Source organism: Scyliorhinus torazame, chromosome 2, assembly GCF_047496885.1.
Source record: "Scyliorhinus torazame isolate Kashiwa2021f chromosome 2, sScyTor2.1, whole genome shotgun sequence".
NCBI classification, from domain to species: Eukaryota; Metazoa; Chordata; class Chondrichthyes; order Carcharhiniformes; family Scyliorhinidae; genus Scyliorhinus; species Scyliorhinus torazame.
Window position 1 is genome coordinate 122503790 of NC_092708.1, and position 19654 is coordinate 122523443.

The window sequence follows — 19654 nt, forward strand, 5'->3', positions numbered from 1 at the left end:
AATAGGAAGAACATCGAACAAATGCTGGTGTACTTCTTGAAGCCAACTCCACAAGCATTCAGGCAAAACTCCTGCAAAATCAACTACAATTGACTGGACATTGTGTCTGGATGGTCGAAAAACGACTCCATCACCAGGTCCTGTTTTCTCAACTCTGTATTGGCTAATGTTCCAGGAGAGGACAAATGAAATGCTTCAAAGGCAATCTGAAGCTCTCCTTAAAGTATGGCAGCATTGACATTTATGACTGGGATGACATGCTACACCGTATGCTCGAAAATCTGTCCGTCAAAGATCGACCTGTTCAGTCACACAATGACCTCGGCAGAAACTCACGACCCTGACTAGCCATTATCTTCAAATCGAGGGATAGCTGACAATAAAATATATTCCTATTTATAGTTACCTCGGCCTTAAGCATATCATTCAGACTCAGCATTCAATAATAAAAGAATCAACATATGATAGGATCTCAAATTATATTTTATTCCATCTTTCCTTTACAGCATTGTTTTATCTGTGGAGTTCCATCTGGTCTCATCAGCAGCTCATTCAATTAACTGAATAATCTATTGTTTTTCTAGATGCACAATAAAGACTAGGATATAGATCTGAGAACATAGAACATAGAACAGTACAGCACAGTACAGGCCCTTCAGCCCACGATGTTGTGCCGACCATTTATCCTAATCCTAACCTACGGCCCTTCAATTTACTGCCGTCCATGTGCCTGTCTAAGAGTCGCTTAAATGTCCCTAATGACTCTGACTCCACCACCTCTGCTGGCAGTGCATTCCACACACTCACCACTCTGTGTAAAGAACGTACATCTGACATCTTCCCCATACCTTCCTCCAATCACCTTAAAATTATGTCGCCTTGTGACAGCCATTTCCACCTTGGGGAAAAGTCACTGGCTATCCACTCTATCCATGCCTCTCATCACCTTGTACACCTCTATCAAGTCACCTCTCTGCCTTCTTCGCTCCAGTGAGAAAAGCCCTAGCTCCCTCAACCTTTCTTCATAAGACATGCCCTCCAGTCCAGGCAGCTTCCTGGTAAATCTCCTCTGTACCCTCTCCAAAACATCCACATCCTTCCTATAATGAGGCGACCAGAACGGGACACAATATTCCAAGTGTGGTCTGACAAGGGTTTTATAAAGCTGCAGCAAAACCTCGCAGTTCTTAAACTCAATCCCCCTGTTAATGAAAGCCAACACACCATACGCCTTCTTAACAACCCTATCAACCTGGGTGGCAACTTTGAGGGACCTATGTACGTGGATCCCAAGATCCCTCTGTTCCTCCACACTTCCAAGAATCCTGCCTTTAACCCTGTATTCAGCATTCAAATTCCAAAATTAATCACTTCACATTTATCAAGGTTGAACTCCATCTGCCACTTCTCAGCCCATTTCTGCATCCTGTCAATGTCCTGTTGTAACCTGCAACAACCCTCAACAATATCTACAACTCCCCCTACCTTAGTGTCATCGGCAAACTTATTAACCCCCCTTCCACTTCCTCATCCAAGTCATTTATAAAACCCACAAAGAGCAGAGGTACCAGAACAGATCCTTGCGGATCACCACTGGTCACCAACCTCCAGACGGAATACTTTCCATCCACTACCACTCGCTGTCTTCTTTCGGCCAGCCAATTCTGTATCCAGACAGCCAAATGTCCCTGTATCCCATGCCCCCTAACTTTCTGAATGAGCCTACCATAGGGAAACTTATCAAATGCCTTACTGAAATCCATATACACCACATCCACTGCCCGACCTTCATCAATGTGTCTCATCACATCCTCAAAGAATTCAATGAGGATTGTGAGGCTTGACCTCCCCCTCACAAAGCCATGTTGACTATCTTTAATCAAATTATGTTTTTCTAAATAATTATAAATCCTATCTCTCAGAATCCTTTCTAATATTTTGCTCACCACAGACATAAGACTGATGGGTCTGTAATTCCCAGGGATTTCCCTATTCCCTTTCTTGAACAGGGGAACAACATTCGCCTCCCTCCAATTATCGGTACTACTCCAGTGTAGAGTGAGGACGCAAAAATCATCGCCAACAGTGCAGCAATCTCCTCCCTCGCTTCCCATAGTAACCTTGGGTATATCCCGTCAGGCCCAGGGGACTTATCTATCCTGATGCTTTTCAAAATTTCCAGCACATCCTCCTTCTTAATATCAACCTGTTCGAGTCTCTTAACCTGGTTCACACTGTTCTCATGAGCAACAAGGTCCCTCTCTCGAGTGAATACTGAAGCAAAATATTCATTTAGTGCCTCCCCCATCTCCTCAGACTCTAGGCACATGTTCCTTCCACTACCCCTGATCGGTCCTACTCTCACTCTGATCATCCTCTTATTTCTCACATAAGTGTAGAACGCCTTAGGGTTTCCCTAATCCTTTCCGCAAGGGCTTTTTCATGCCCCCTTCTCGCTCTCTTCAGTCCATTTTTGAGTTCCTTCCTGGCTACCTTGTAACCCTCTACAGCTGTGCCAGATCCTTGCTTCCTCAACCTTACGTAAGCTTCCTTCTTCCTCTTGACTAGAAGCTCCACTTCTCTTGTCATCCAAGGCTCCTTCACCTTACCATTCCTTCCGCGTCTCAGTGGGTCAAAACTATTCAGCACTCGCAGCAAGTACATCCCCCAATTACATACCTTCCCATACTGTCTGTTCCTATCCCTCTCCATGACTATGGTAAAGGTCAAGGAGTTGTGGTCACTGTCATCAAAATGCTCTCCCACCGAGACATCTGACTCCCGGCCTGGTTCGTGGCCCAGCACCAAGTACAATATGGCCTCCCCCTAGTCGGCCTATTTCCATATTGAATTCCTCTATCCCTCTGCTGCTATTGGGGGGTCTATAGAAAACTCCCAATAAAGTAACTGTTCATTTCTTGTTTCTGACTTCCACCCATACTGACTCAGTAAACAAACCCTCCTCAACTACCCCCTTTCCTGCAGCTGTGGTGCACTCCCTAATTGACAGTGCCACTCCCCCTCCTCTTTTACCTCCCTCCCTATTCTTCTGAAAACATATAAACCCCAGAACATCTAACAACTATTCCTGCCCCTGTAACATCCATGTCTCCGTAGTGGCCACAACATCGTAGTTCCAAGTACTGATTCATGCTCTAAGTTCATTTCCCTTATTCCTGACATCCTTGCATTGAAACATACACACTTTAACCCATTCCACTGAGTGCAACTTTGCCCTATCAACTGTCTATCCTTCCTCACAGACTTGCTGCATACTATTTCTGCCTGTTCAACAGCTACCCTATCCTCTGATCCAAAGCTCTGGTTCCCATCCTCCTGCCAAACTAATTTAAACCCTCCCGAAGAGCTCTAGCAAACCTCCCACCCAGGATATTGGTGCCCCTCCAGTTTAGGTGCAATCCGTCCTTCATGTACAGGTCCCACCTTCCCCAGAAGATATCCCAATGCTCCACATATCTGAAGCCTTCCCTCCTGCACAAGCCCTGTAGCCACGTGTTCAGCTGCACTCGCTCTCTGTTCCTTGCCTCACTTGCACGTGACGCCGGTAGCAATCCTGAGATCAATACTCTGCTTGTCCTGCTCTTTAGCTACCAACCTAACTCCCTAAAATTACTTTTTAGATCCTCATCCCTTTTCTTAGCTATGTCATTGGTGCCTATGTACACCACGACTTCTGGTTGCTCCCCCTCCCCTTTAAGAATCCTGTAGACTCGATCCGAGACATCCCTGGCCCTGACACCCGGGAGGCAACATACCTTCCGGGAGTCTCGTGCACGACCACAGAATCTTCTATCCATTCCCCTAACCATTGAGTCTCCTATCACTATTGCTTTTTGATGTACGATCAATAACCTCAGAAACGGGATTGGAGACAATTGAAGGCTTTAATATGCTAGATGTTTCCCCCAGCAGCGCAGGTACAGAAGAAAGCTTCTGGGGCGGCACGGGCTCTTATACCCCGCCTTGCAGGGCGGAGCTAACATACAAGCTTATCTAATGGGAACAAATACATTCTCCACCAATGGTATTCCGACATTACTAGGTACTGTAATCCTCCTAACACAGACTACCATATTCACCCCCTGTTAAAAAGAGTCCGGCGGGGGTGGTGGCTTCGTATTACAACGTGGTAAAAGTGGTAGGAGTTACAGTTATGAACGTACCGTAATGCCTCCGTACAACATTTTGCCTCATTACAACTCTTAACTATTTACAACAGTAATGTACATTTCAAAAGGAAGCAATTAGTCGATCGGGGGCCCTGGTCGTCCTCTGCGATCGTCGTAGCTTTGGTGGTGATGACGGTGGAGGTTCGGGCGTATGTGACTCTGGGAGCATGGTGTCGGCTTCTGTGGCAGCTTCATCACCCCTAGATGTGGCCGGTGGAAGGGCCGACTGACCTGGGAAGGGGCGGCTGTGGGCAGGGCCGGTGGAAGAACCGATCCACCTGGGAAGTGGGCGGCTGTGGGGTGCGCCGGTGGGAGGGAGGGTGGGACTGGTGGCGGGGGGGTGTGGGGGGGATCCAGCGGGCGCCAGGACCCATTGGGAGACCGTATCCTGTCGGCCGTCGGGGTACGTCACGTAGGCGTACTGAGGGTTAGCGTGGAGGAGATGGACCCTCTCGACCAATGGGTCCAATTTGTGCGCCCGCACGTGTTTTCGGAGCAGGACGGGTCCGGGAGCTGCCAGCCAGGTCGGGAGCGAGGTCCCAGAGGAGGACTTCCTGGGGAAGACAAGGAGACGTTCGTGAGGTGTTTGGTTGGTCGTGGTACAGAGCAGTGACCCGATGGAGTGGAGGGCATCCGGGAGGACTTCCTGCCAGCGGGAGACTGGGAGATTCCTGGACCGCAGGGCCAGTAGGACGGTCTTCCAGACCGTTCCGTTCTCCCTCTCTACCTGTCCGTTTCCGTGGGGGTTGTAACTGGTCGTCCTGCTCGAGGCAATGCTCTTGCTGAGCAGGAATTGACGCAGTTTGTCGCTCATAAAGGAGGACCCCCTATCACTGCGTATGTAGGCGTAAAGATACTATGGAGGGCTTTTATGACGGTGGTTGCGGTCATGGCGGGGCAGGGGATGGCGAATGGGAACCGGGAGTACTCGTCAATCACGTTCAGGAAGTACGTGTTGCAGTCGGTGGAGGGGAGAGGGCCTTTGAAATCCATACTGAGGCGTTCAAAGGGACGGGAAGCCTTTATCAGGTGCACTTTCTCTGGCCTGTAGAAGTGCGGCTTCCTCTCCGCGCAGATTTTGCAATTCCTGGTGGCTGTCCTGACCTCCTCGATGGAGTAGGGCAGGTTGAGGGTCTTGATGAAGTGGAAAAATCGAGTGACACCCCGGGTGGCAGAAGTCCTCGTGGAGGGCTCGGAGGCAGTCCACTTGTGCGTTGGCACATGTGCCGCGGGATAGGGCATCAGGAGGCTCGTTTAGCTTCCCGGGCCGATACAAGATCTCATTGTTGTAGGTGGAGAGTTCGATCCTCCACCGTAAGATCTTGTCGTTTTTCATCTTGCCCCAGTGTGCATTATCGAACATGAAAGCAACCGACCGTTGGTCAGTGAGGAGAGTGAATCTCCTGCCGGCCAAGTAATGCCTCCAATGTCGCACAGCTTCTACTATGGCCTGGGCCTCCTTATCGACTGAGGAATGGCGGATTTCGGAGGCGTGGAGAGTGCGGAAGAAGAAGGCCACGGGTCTGCCCGCTTGGCTGAGGGTGGCCGCCAGAGCTACGTCGGACGCGTCGCTCTCGACCTGGAAGGGGAGGGACTCGTCGATGTCATGCATCGTGGCCTTTGCAATGTCTGCTTTGATGCGGCTGAAGGCCTGGCGGGCCTCTATCAACAGGGGGAAAACTGTGGATTGAATCAGTGGACGGGTCTTGGCCGCATAGTTGGGGACCCACTGGGTACAATAGGAAAAAAAAACCTAGACAGCGCTTCAGGGCCTTGGAGCAGTGCGGGAGGGGGAACTCCATAAGGGGGCATATGTGTTCAGGGTCGGGGCCTATCACTCCATTGCGCACTATGTAGCCAAGGATGGCTAGGCGGTCGGTGCTGAACACGCATTTATCCTTGTTATACGTTAGGTTAAGGATTTTTGCGGTTTGGAGGAATTTTCGGAGGTTGGTGTCATGGTCCTGCTGGTCGTGGCAGCAGATGGTGATATTATCGAGGTACAGGAATGTGGCCATTAAACCGCACCGGTCAACCATTCGGTCCATCTCTCGTTGGAAGACCGAGACCCTGTTAGTGACACCGAAGGGAACCCTTAAGAAGTGGTAGAGCCGCCCATCTGCCTCGAAGGCAGTGTATTTGCGGTCACTAGTGCAGATGGGGAGCTGGTGGTAGGCGGACCTAAGATCCACCATGGAGAAGACCTTGTAATGCACAATCCTGTTGACCAAGTCGGATATGCGGGAGAGAGGGTACGCGTCGAGCTGCGTAAACCTGTTGATGGTCTGACTGTAGTCGATGATCATCCTATGCTTCTCCCCGGTCTTTACAACCACTACTTGAGCTCTCCAGGGGCTGTTGCTAGCCTCAATGACACCTTCCTTCAGTAACCGTTGGACCTCTGCCCTAATAAAGATCAGGTCCTGGGCACTATACCGTCTGCTCCTGGTGGCGACAGGTTTGCAATCCGGGGTGAGGTTCGCAAACAGGGAAGGCGGATCGACCTTGAGGGTCGCGAAGCTTCAGACAGTGAGGGGGGGTATAGGGCCGCCGAATTTGAAAGTTAGACTTGAGGTTGCACTGAAAATCCAACCATGGGAGTGTGGCTGCACAGAGGTGGGGAAGGACGTAGAGTCGGTAGTTTTTGAACACCCTTCCTTGGACTGTGAAGTTAGCTACACAAAACCCCTTGATCTCTATTGAGTGAGATCCGGAGGCCAGGGAGATTTTTTGATTAACGGGATGGACGGGGAGAGAACAGCATCTTACCGTGTCGGGGTGTATGAAGCTCTCCATGCTCCCAGAGTCGATTAGGCAGGACGTTTCATGCCTATTGATAAGCACCGTCGTCGTAGCAGTCGATAGTGTTCGGGGCCGAGACTGGTCCAGGGTCACCGAGGCAACTCGTGGCAGCAGTTAAAAGTTTTCTTCATGCAGTGTGTGGTCAGCCGAGCTGGGGTCCTGGGAGTCCATCCAAGATGGCGGCGCCGATTGGTCGCACATGGCTGGGGATGCACAAAATGGCAGCGCCCATCCATCGCATGTGGCGTCCGTGGGACAAGATGGCGGTGCCCGGAGCCCGCACGTGGCCCTGGAGGAGGAAGATGACGGCGCCCGCTGGCCGCAAGAGGACCGTGGAGAGGATTGTGGGGGCGGTCCGTATTCACCGCTGGAGACCGCAGCGACCGCCGGGACCTGGCATACCGCCATGAAGTGGCCCTTTTTACCACATCCCTTGCAAGTGGATGCACGGGCCGGACAGCGCTCTCAGGGGTGCTTGGCTTGCAAAAATAGCAACGGGGCCCCCCCGGGGTTGCCAGGCCATCTTGCAGCACAAGCTTGTGGGGGGATCGGAGATGCCTCGGGGTCGGCCGCGGGGGGGTTCATCGCTGCCCAGGGGGCTGCCGTGCGGTCGGGGATGTAAGCGCGGGCGTTTTGGGAGGCCACATTCAGGGAGCCGGCAAGGGCCTGTGCCTCTTTGAGGCCCAGTGTCTCTTTCTCCAGAAATCGCTGGCGGATTTGGGAGGACAGCATACCTGCCACGAAAGCGACCCGGATCAAAAGTTCTGTGTGATCGCTCGCCGAAACTTGCAGGCAGCTGCAGTTTGTCCCCAACACCAGGAGCGCACGGTAGAATTCTTCCAGCGATTCCCCAGGGATTTGTCGCCTCGTCGCTAGCAGATGTCGGGCGTAGACCTGGTTTACAGGGCGAATATAATGTCCTTTCAACAGCTCCATTGCTGCATCGAAATCGTCCGCGTCCTCGATGAGGGTGTAGATTTCTGGGCTCACCCTCGAGTGCAGGACTTGAAGTTTCTGTTCTCCCGTGGGTGTGTTTTCGGTCGTTCCGAGATATCCGTTGAAACACGCCAGCCAGTGCTCGAAGGTTGCCGCTGAGTTTGCCGCGTGGGGGCTGAGTTACAGACACTCCGGCTTGATTCAGAGCTCCATTCTTTTAAATCTAGCGTATTAAATTGATGTACGATCAATAACCTCAGAAACGAGATTGGAGACAATTGAAGGCTTTAATACGCTAGATGTTTCCCCCAGTAGCGCAGGTACAGAAGAAAGCTGCTGGGGCGGCACAGGCTCTTATACCCCGACGTTCAGGGCGGAGCTAACATACAAGCTTATCCAATGGGAAGAAGTACATTCTCCACCAATGATATTCCGGCATTACTAGGTACCATTATCCTCCTAACACAGACTACCACACTTTTCTATTCTCCCCCCTTCCCTTCTGAGCCACAGAGCCAGGCTCAGTGCCAGAGACCTGGCCGCTCGGGCCTTCCCTCGGTAGGTCATCCCCCCAACAGCATCCAAAACGGTATCCTTGTTTTGAAGGGGAACAGCCACAAGGATCCCTGCACTGTCTGCCCGTTCATTTTCCTTCCAACTGTAATCCAGCTACTACTGAAGCAGAAATGTTTTTACTTACTGAATCATTAGGTAGATAACTCTCAATGAAGAGTTACATTCATCCAATGGTAATTTGAGGGGGGAAAAAAAATCACCATTATATCGGTTATATCCAAAAGCTATATATTACCATTTAACCTTACTTACCATCCTTCCATTCACGTGTAGCGGGATGCAAAAATCCAAATAGTTCATCCGTGGTCAAGGCCTTGGGGTTTATGTCACACCACATTGGCTTTAATATCATGTTGGCGTAAGTTCTGTGAAGCGTTCTTAATATCTGTAGACATCAGACAAGTGCAGTCATATTGTTTATATGCTGGTAGTTACACAATACGTTCCTATAGATTCTTGGATATTGAGTTCGCAGAATCACAGAATTCTAACAGAGCAGAAAGAGGCCATTTGGCTGGTCATGTCTGCACTGGCTCTATATGAGCAATTCTACTGTTGCCATTCTCCCGCCTTCTCCACATAACCCTGCCAAATTGTTCCTTTTCAAATAATAATCTAATTCCCTTTTAAATGCCTCTATTGAACTTACACCACACTCTGGGCCGGTGCATTCCAGACCCTAACCACTTAATACGTGAAAAAGCTTTTCCTCACGTCACTTGTGCTTCTTTTGCCAATTATTTCAAATCTATGCCCTTTCATTCTCAATCCTTTCATGATGTGGAGATGCCAGCGTTGGACTGGGGTGGGCACAGTAAGAAGTCTTACATCACCAGGTTAAAGTCCAACAGGTTTGTTTCGAATCACTAGCTTTCAGAGCACTGCTCCTTCCTCAGGTGAATGAAGAGGTATGTTCTAGAAACATATATATAGACAAAGTCAAAGATGCAATACAATACTTTGAATGCAAGTCTTTGCAGGTAATTAAGTCTGCGGGTCCAGACGGTGCAACTGGAGAGAGGGATAATCAAAGATTAAAGAGGTGTGAATTGTCTCAAACCAGGACAGTTGGTAGGATTTCGCAAGCCCAGGCCAGATGATGAGGGGTGAATGTAATGCGACATGAATCCCAGGTCCCGGTTGAGGCCGCACTCATGTGTGCGGAACTCAGCTATAAGTTTCTGCTCTGCGATTCTGTGTTGTCACGCGTCCTGAAGGCCGCCTTGGAGAACGCTTACCTGAAGATCAGAGGCTGAATGCCCTTGACTGCTGAAGTGTTCCCAGATTGGAAGGGAACATTGCTGCCTGGCGATTGTCACACAATGTCCGTTCATCCATTGTCGCAGCTCTCATCCCACGTACTCTCCACGTTGGAGATCTCTACTGCCTCCCGAAAATATACAAGGCCAACACACCAGGCCGTCCTATTGTATCAGGCAATGGGACCCTGTGTGAGAACCTCTCGGGCTACATCGAGGGCATCTTGAAATCCAGCGTACAAGGAACGCCCAACTTCTGTCGCGATACAATGGACTTCTTACAGCAACTCAGCACCCATGGACCGGTTGAACCAGAAACATTCCTCGTCACAATGGATGTCTCGGCACTCTACACCAGCATACCCTATGACGACGGCATTGCTGCAACTGCCTCAGTACTCAACTCCGACAACTGCCAATCTCCAGACGCAATTCTGCAACTCATCCGCTTCATTCTGGATCACAACATCTTCACCTTCAACAAGTTCTTCATCCAGACACACAGAACAGCCATGGGGACTAAATTCACACCTCAATACGCCAACATCTTCATGCACATGGTTGAACAAGACCTCCTCACCACACAGGACCTTCAACCGACGTAATACACCAGATACATCAATGACATTTTTTTCCTTTGAACCCACGGTGAAGAATCACTGAAACAACTACACAATGACATCAATAAGTTCCATCCCACCATCAGACTCACCATGGACTACTCTCCAGAATCGGTTGCCTTCTAGGAAACTCATCTCCATCAAGGACGTTCACCTCAGCACTTCGCTTTACCGCATGCCCACGGATAACCTCATGATGCTCCACTTCTCCAGCTTCCACCCTAAACACATTAAAGAAAGCCATCCCCTATGGACAAGCCCTCCGTATACACAGGATCAGCTCAGACGAGGAGCAGCATAACAGACATCTACAGATGCTGAAAGATGCCCTCGTACGAACGGGATATGGCGCTCGACTCATCGATCGACAATTCCAACGCGCCACAGCAAATTACCGCACCAACCTCCTCAGAAGACAAACATGGAACACAACCGACAGAGTACCCTTCGTCATCCAGTACTTCCCCGGAACGGAGAAACTACGACATCTTCTTCGCAGCCTTCAACCCTTCATCGATGAAGACGAATATCTTGCCAAGGTCATCCCCACACCCCCTCTACTTGCCTTCAAACAACCACGCAACTTCAAACAAACCATTGTTTGCAGCAAACTACCCAGCCTTCAGAACAGCTAACACGACACCACATAACCCTGCCATGGCAATCTCTGCAAGACGTGCCAGATCATCGACATGGGTACCATCATTACACGTGAGAACACCACCCACCATGTACGTGGTACATACTCGTTCGACTCGGCCAACGTTGTCTACCTCATACGTTGCAGGAAAGGATGTCCCGAAGCGCGGTACATTGGTGAGACCAGGCAGACGCTGCGACAACAGATGAACGGATGTCATGCGACAATCGCCAAGCAGGAATGTTCCTTTCCAATCGGGGAACGCTTCAACAGTCAAGGGCATTAAGCCTCTGATCTTCAGGTAAGCGTTCTCCAAGGCAGCCTTCAGGACGCACGACAACGCAGAATCACCGTGCAGAAACTTATAGCCAAGTTCCGCACACATGAGTACGGCCTGGATTCATGTCGCATTACATTCACCCCCCACCATCTTGCCTGGGCTTGCAAAATCCTACCAACTGTCTTGGCTTGAGACAATTCACACCTCTTTAACCTTTGATTATCCCTCTCTCCAGTTGCACCGTCTGGATCTGTAGACTTAATTACTTGCAAAGACTCACATTCAAAGTATCGTATTGCATCTTTGACTTTATCTATATATATGTTTCTGGAACCCATCTCTTCATTCACCTGAGGAAGTAGCAGTGTTCTGAAAACTAGTGATTCAAAACAAACCTGTTGGACTTCAACCTGGTGTTGTAAGACTTCTTATTTCAATCCTTTCATGAGTGTGAACAGTTTCGCCCCATCAACTCTCCATCCAGGCCCCACATGATTTTAAATACCTCGATCAAATGTCCTCTTTTCTCCAAGGAAAACAGACCCAACTTCTCAATTCTATCTTCATATCTAAAGTTCCTAATCACTGGAATAATTTTCTTGAATCTTTTCTGAACTCTTTCCAAAGACTTCACATTTTCCTAAAGTGTGGAGCCCAGGACTAGCATCTTATAGAAGTTCAACATTGGGGTGCTCTTGTCCTCTTGTAAATCCCTATAATAAGGATACTGTATGTTTTATTAACACATCTCTCAACCTATCCTGCCACCTTCCATTACTTAAGCACAGATACACCCAGGTGCCTCTACCCCTGCACCTCCTTCAGAGTTGTATATTTTATATTGTCTCTCCACATTCTTATGATTTTCTTTGATTCTTCACATCTTTGAAAGACTGGATGATATAGTAGTATTGGATACTGTTTCATCTGGTTTCAAATCCAGACTGATGGATCCCTTTTACTTGCTTCCTTTAACTATTTGTTCTGGGCAAGAGCCCCATGTTCTTCCAAGCTTTGGGTCCTATTTCCATTGGTCTTCCAGTTCCCCTTACACAGTGATGACAAGCCATACAATCTCCCTCATACCATGAACACACGTGATTTTCTGCCACTTCCTAGCTAGGTAGGAAGCCACCAATGGGATTGAAAAATCTGCCAGAACCCGTTCTTCTGTGGGCTGGAAGCTAACTAGACAGCAATTTTCCCACCAGAAATTTGCTAGCAGTCAAAATCCAGCTAGCTTAATAATAGTTTTTGGGACATAATACACATTTTACTGTGGAGGAAAGGAAGAAATTATTGGCAAAGCATATTAATTCACCAATCTGGAGGAAACTTCTTGAATTTAGTTGGATAAAACTGAGGGTACATAGCTTAAGGAATCAAATTCTGCACGTTGTTTTGGTTGTTCTGGTCCATCATATGCTCCTTATCTGGGATTGACTAAGACAAAACATTTTGCAAACAAAATATTAAAATGCACAGCACCCAAGGCTGGTAATTACAAGAAATTGTTTCTTAAAGTAACAGATGCAAGAAACAAAATGAGAGTAAGTAGGTCTGAGAAAATAGTTTTCTGCTTATTTGATTGGTTGCACAGAGGTTGATTCAACCCTCATGAAGTATATATTTTTTCTTTGGATTAAAATAACAATATGCAGCCAATAAATGAACTGTTTCAAAAGAAATATCATGTTGTATGAGATCATTGTATCAAGGCAAGCTATATAGTTGTGAGTTTTTCTATAATTAAGAATGGATCCACTGGTGATTGTAATCATATTGTTCTTTGAACAAAAGCATTTATAAAAATTAATTCCCCGTTTCAAATTATCGACGGAATTCTCCGTTCCTGAGATGTTCCGAAGTGTTGACGCCAGACAGGATTCATGGAGTTCCACGACAGCAAAACTGGCACCGTAGCTGGACCGATTCAGCGGCGTCACGTGGAACACAATCGATTCCAATGAGAAACGGTGTGGGATTCCCCGGGTGCGCAATTGACACTCAGGAAGCTGACAAGCTGCAGCTGCATACACACATTTCACTCCCACACACACCATCCCAGTCAACAAGATGGCAGCAAGACGTCCGGCCCCATGATTTACAGACACCGAGCTTGAGACCCTCTTGGTTGGCATGGAGGAGAGGTGGGACACCCTATACCCCGGCCTGGGAAGGAGGCTACCAGCCACCACTGTCCGCGTGCCTGGGCACAGGTGGCAGAGGTGGTCAGCGCCACCAGCAATGCCATCCGGACTGGCCTGCAATGCCGATAAGAAACTGCACAACCTCCTCAGGGTGGCCAGGGTGAGTAGACAGCACTGTTCCCCTGGCACCAACCCTCGTCCCACACACCCGCAACCCCACCCTTCACCAGGAGGGCAGGCGAACCCCCAGCCTGCAGCGCATGCCGGCATCCATACATGGTCGGCAGGCCTGTAGAAATCGCTAGGATGGAGAAATTGGCCACGGGCAAGGAAGTGAGACCCGCTGAGTTGCAGTCCCCCATGCCACGTGTGTCAGCAGCCCCCCCCAACACCACCTTCACCTCCACACCACTCCCCAGCCTGCGGTCTAATCATGCGTCTTGTCTTGTAGGAGCTGCTGGTGATGCGGCGGGTCTGTCTCATGTCCCCCACTCCCAGCCAGAGCCAGTGCCACAGTCTGAAAACCTCTGAATGCCGAGCAGCGATGACGACACCGACACGGTAGGCACCCATGTGCCTGAGACCTAGGAAACCCTGGAGCTCCAGTCTAGGATGACATGGATTTCCCATCACAGCTGTCTCCAACACCCTCCACCATCCCAGAGACACTAGCCTCGGTTGTGCATGTTAGTGAAGAGGCTCTTGGGACACTAGCTGGTATGCACCACAGAGCTCTGGTACATCAGGTGGAGGTAGGAACTCCTGAGGGGGCTGACGTCTGGAGGGCGGGCTGATGCCAGGGACTTGCTGCCGTCTAGACAATTTGGGGTTCTGGAACGGACAGTTCCATCTATTGTGGAGATTCAATCGCCGAGCCAGGGGCGACATGAAGGGTTGTCTGTGAGCATCCAGTATCTACCGGTGTAGGTGGAGGAGTTCAACGGCATGCAGGAGCAGGAGATGGTGCCGACCATGCTTGCCATCCAGGCCAACGCCATACGGGTGGAGGCCTAGGAGGCCAGGGTTTTGGCTATCGCTCAAAATGTCCAAGGCCTAGGGCAATCTGTACAGGCGATGACCGAGACACAGAACAGGGCTGCCATGTGCCAGAACCACCAGGACATTGCAACGGCGCTCCTGAGCATGGCCCAGTGACAGCGGGCCATGGCTAGGATTGATGGCGGCATTGCCCAGGCACTGGCCGACGTAGCACAGAGACAGAGGGAGTGGCCCAGTCGCAGAAGGAGATGATGGCACAGGCACTGTCTGATGTGACCCCGACCCAAAAGATGGTGGCAAAGTCGCAGCGTGATGCTGCGCAGTCCCAGAAGGAGGTGGTCCACTCCCTGTGCTCCATGGCCCCGAGCATGCAGACTCTGGCCGAGCCAAGTGCGGCCCCTCAGCACTGGCAGCGGCAGGTGGTGGGGAAGCCTCGGGGGATAGCTCCGCTCTCAGCCGATGGGAATGGCCAGCTCGCATGCAGGGTCACCCAGGTAGACGGTGGGCTGTGCTACCATGGGCACGAATCAGATGTTGATGAACAATGTGGCGTTGGTTGTCATCATCCTTCATCCCATGGACCAGACCCACGGTTACTGCTAACCCACGGCCCACACCCCTGTAGTGCGGCAGGTATGTATCACGGAGGGGGCTGCAGGTAGGGGGATAGCCGGGGGGGGGGGGGGGGGGGGGGGTGTCCATGCCCCTGGCCAGTCCCCTAGTCAGTGAATTTGGTGACAATCAGAGCATCCCGTGCGCATTGGCCCTGGTGCATACATTGTGTGGCCTCCCATGCCTGTGCAGGCCCTATATCCTGCCCATCCTCCCCCTCCCCGTATCCTCCTCATCAGACGAGACCTGGCATTCATCCTCCTCCTCCAGCACACCGCCCCTCTGCTGCGCGATGTTGTGGAGGACGCAGCAGGCTGCCATGATACGGGCTACCCTCTCAGCATCATACTGGAGGTTCCCTCCAGGCAACAAAACCCAAAGCTTCAGGATGCCAAAGCACCGCTCGATCACGCCCCTGGTCACTGCATGGGCATCGTTGTAGCAGGTCTCCGCGTTGGACTGTGGCGCTCGGATAGGTGTCATCAGCCTCACCCACAGTGGATAACCCTTGTCGGCCAGGAGCCAACTCCCCAGCCGGCCGGTGAGGGGGGGCGCTGCGAAGGCTGGAAATCGTCCAATGTGCCAGGATGAAGGCGCCGTGCACACTGCCCGGATATTGGGCACAGACGTGCATAATGCGCATCTGGTGGTCACATATCAGCTGCACGTTCATCAAGTGGAATCCCTTTTGGTTTGTGAAGATGGGCCTGTTATCTGCAGTTGCTAATAGGGCGACGTGCACCCCGTCAATCACCTCCTGAACCTGGGGCATTTCCTTGAAGACGGCGAACCCCACTGTCCTGGCATCCTGGTGGGGTCGTCCACAATGTATTGGATGTATTGTGCCGACTGGGCATAGAGGACCTCCTTGATGGCGCAGATGCACCTGTGCACCAAACTCTGTAAGATCCCGGGTCGGTCCCCACTTGGCTCCTGGAAGGACCCCGTGGCTCTCCAACCTGAGTGGCTGCCTCCTGTTCCGCTGCTGCACATTCCGCTGCAGCAGCTTCTTCCTCCTCGAGTAGCTCCAGCTTGTACAGCAACAGTGCATCCTCCAGGGCTGCGGCGACTAGGAGGAAGGCCACCATTGCTGGTTGTATTTCAATATTCATTGTCTCAGGGGTTAAAGGCCAACATCTTAGCATGGTGCAAACCCCCCATGCCCAACCAGGTCCAACGGGCTACATGGTGCACCCAGGTGGCACTGCGGGCTCTGCCCTTGCATGTCCCCCACCCCTCCCAACAGCCAATGGGAGATAGAGGAGCAGATAGGTAGACAGATTTTGGAAAGGAGTAAAAGCAACAGGGTTGTTGTGATGGGAGACTTCAACTTCCCCAATATTGACTGGGACTCACTTCGTGCTAGGGGCTTGGACGGGGCAGAGTTTGTAAGGAGCATCCAGGAGGGCTTCTTAAAACAATATGTAGATAGTCCAACTAGGGAAGGTGCTGTATTAGACCTGGCATTGGGGAATGAGCCCGGACAGGTGGTAGAAGTTTCAGTGGGGGAGCATTTCGGGAACAGTGACCACTATTTAGTAAGTTTTAAAGTGCTGGAGGACAAGGATAAAAACAGCCCTAGAGTGAATGTGCTAAATTGGGGGAAGGCTAATTATAACAATATTAGGCAGGAACTGAAGAACCTAGATTGGGGGCGGATGTTTGAGGGTAAATCAACATCTGACATGTGGGGGGCTTTCAAATGTCAGTTGAAAGGAATTCAGGACCGGCATGTTCCTGTGCGGAAGAAGGATAAATACGGCAATTTTCGGGAACCTTGGATAACGAGAGATATTGTAGACCTCGTAAAAAAGAAAAAGGAGGCATTAGCATTTGTCAGGGCTAGAAGGCCGAGAACAGATGAAGCCTGGGTGGAATATAAGGAAAGTAGGAAGGAACTTAAGCAAGGAGGCAGGAGGGCTAAAAGGGGTCACAAAAAGTTATTGGCAAATAGGGTTAAGGAAAATCCCAAGGCTTTTTACACGTACATAAAATGCAAGAGGGTAGCCAGGGAAAGGGTTGGCCCACTGAAGGATTGGCAAGGGAAGCTATGTGTGGAGCCAGAGGAAATGGGCGAGGTACTAAATGAATACTTTGCATCAGTATTCACCAAAGAGATGGAATTGGTGGATGTTGAGTCTGGAGAAGGGTGTGGGTCACATTGAGATCCAAAAAGACAAGGTGTTGGGCGTGTTGAAAAATATTAATATATACAAGTTCCCAGGGCCTGATGGGATCTACCCCAGAATACTGAAGGAGGCTAGAGAGGAAATTGCGGAGGCATTGACAGAAATCTTTGGATCCTCACTGTCTTCAGGTGATGTCCCGGAGGACTGGAGAATATCCAATGTTGTTCCTTTGTTTAAGAAGGGTAGCAAGGATAATCCAGGGAACTACAGGCCGGTGAGCCTTACGTCAGTGGTAGGGAAATTGCTGGAGAGAATTCTTCGAGACAGGATCTATTCCCATTTGGAAGCAAATGGACGTATTAGCGAGAGGCAGCACGGTTTTGTGAAGGGGGGGTCGTGTCTCACCAACTTGATAGAGTTTTTCGAAGAGGTCACAAAGATGGTTGATGCAGGTAGGGCAGTGGATGTTGTTGGCTATATGAACTTCAGTAAGGCCTTTGACAAGGTCCCTCATGGCAGACTGATACAAAAGGTGAAGTCACACTGGATCAGGGGTGAGCTGGCAAAATGGATACAGAACTGGCTAGGTCATAAATGGCAGAGAGTAGCAATGGAAGCGTGCTTTTCTGATTGGAGGGCTGTGACGAGTGGTGTTCCGCAGGGATTAATGCTGGGACCTTTGCTGTTCGTAGTATATATAAATGATTGAGGAAAATGAAACTGGTCTGATTAGTAAGTATGCAGACGACACAAAGGTTGGTGGAATTGCGGATAGCGATGAGGGCTGTCAGAGGACACAGCAGGATTTAGATTGTTTGGAGACTTGGGCGGAGAGATGGCAGATGGAATTTAATCCGGACAAATGTGAGGTAATGCATTTTGGAAGGTCTAATGCAGGTAGGGAATATACAGTGAATGGTAGAACCCTCAAGAGTATTGAAAGTCAGAGAGATCTAGGAGTACAGGTCCACAGGTCACTGAAAGGGGCAACACAGGTGGAGAAGGTAGTCAAGAAGGCATACGGCATGCTTGCCTTCATTGGCCCGGGCATTGAGTATAAGAATTGGCAAGTCATGTTGCAGCTATATAGAACCTTAGTTAGGCCACACTTGGAGTATAGTGTTCAATTCTGGTAGCCACACTACTAGAAGGATGTGGAGGCTTTAGAGAGGGTGCAGAAGAGATTTACCAGAATGTTGCCTGGTATGGAGGGCATTAGCTATGAGGAGCGGTTGAATAAACTCGGTTTGTTCTCACTGGAACGAAGAAGGTTGAGGGGCGACCTGATAGAGGTCTACAAAATTATGAGGGGCATAGACAGAGTGGATAGTCAGAGGCTTTTCCCCGGGGTAGAGGGGTCAATTACTAGGGGGCATAGGTTTAAGGTGAGAGGGGCAAGGTTTAGAGTAGATGTATGAGGCAAGTTTTTTTACACAGAGGGTAGTGGGTGCCTGGAACTCGCTACCGGAGGAGGTGGTGGAAGCAGGGACGATAGTGACATTTAAGGGGCATCTTGACAAATACATGAATAAGATGGGAATAGAGGGATACGGGCCCAGGAAGTGTAGAAGAGTTTAGTTTAGACGGGCAGCATGGTCGGCACGGGCTTGGAGGGCCGAAGGGCCTGTTCCTGTGCTGTACTTTTGTTTGTTCTTTGTTCTCCTCTTCGCACCCCTGGCCCCCTTGGTGGATGGAACTGTGAAGGTCTCTGACCCTGGCGTCCATCCCTGCTGCCAGGGGTACCGTTGGCAAGCACTGCCGTTGCCAGTGGTACACTCCGCGGCACCCAACCGGTGCCCCAGTAGCGGGCGTTGCCCTGTGTGGGCTGCCTGATGCCCTGCCGGTGGGTGGCGGCCTGTAGGGCGGTTATGGTGGAGGGTGGGGTGCGGGGGATGGTAGGGTGGGGTCTGTAGTGCAGGGATGACGGCTGGGGTGGGAGCACCCATACGGCCGGTGTCACTCTGCAGAACCAGGGTCCACGGTGATTAGTCAGTGGGGTGTGCAGCAAAATGGCTGCCTTGCAGGCTGCAGCAATGATGTCCGTGCATGGGGGAATCACCCCGGCCACATGGCCCGTTTCCCCGTCACTGACCTCAGTCAGTGTCCGGCCGGCAGCCCACAGTCGCGCCTCTCCGTGTCCTACCTCCTCTCACTCCCTCATCAGCCACAGCGCCAGTTTGACGATTTTTAATAGCATCAGTGAACTTCGCCATCGGGAATTCGCCCCAGTGGAGGCAAGAATCGTGGAGGCCCCGGAGAATACTGAGGTGGGCCCGCTAATGATATGCCAAGGGTGTTTACTGTACGTGCGGAGTGGAACGCATTGAAGCCGCTGCCGAGGCGACCAAGAAGTGCGACTTAGCATGAAATCGTGACCCGCCACGGTTTTGGTGTCGGAACCAATTCTTTGCCCAATAGCAGTTCCCAGTTCTGGCGACGGGCAATGGAGAATCCTGCCAAT

The 19654-nt window shown here is 50.6% G+C and overlaps 1 protein-coding gene across 1 annotated transcript in view; it reads right to left on the reverse strand.

Moving 5' to 3' along the window:
• The window catches only part of dnah9l (dynein, axonemal, heavy polypeptide 9 like), a 1249478-nt gene that overhangs the window by 689422 nt on the left and 540402 nt on the right, over window positions 1-19654 (reverse strand). Inside the window, exon 38 of the mRNA XM_072476205.1 lies at window positions 8757-8889. Within this exon, the coding sequence (XP_072332306.1) occupies window positions 8757-8889 (133 nt within the window). The remainder of the gene's footprint in view (window positions 1-8756; window positions 8890-19654) is intronic.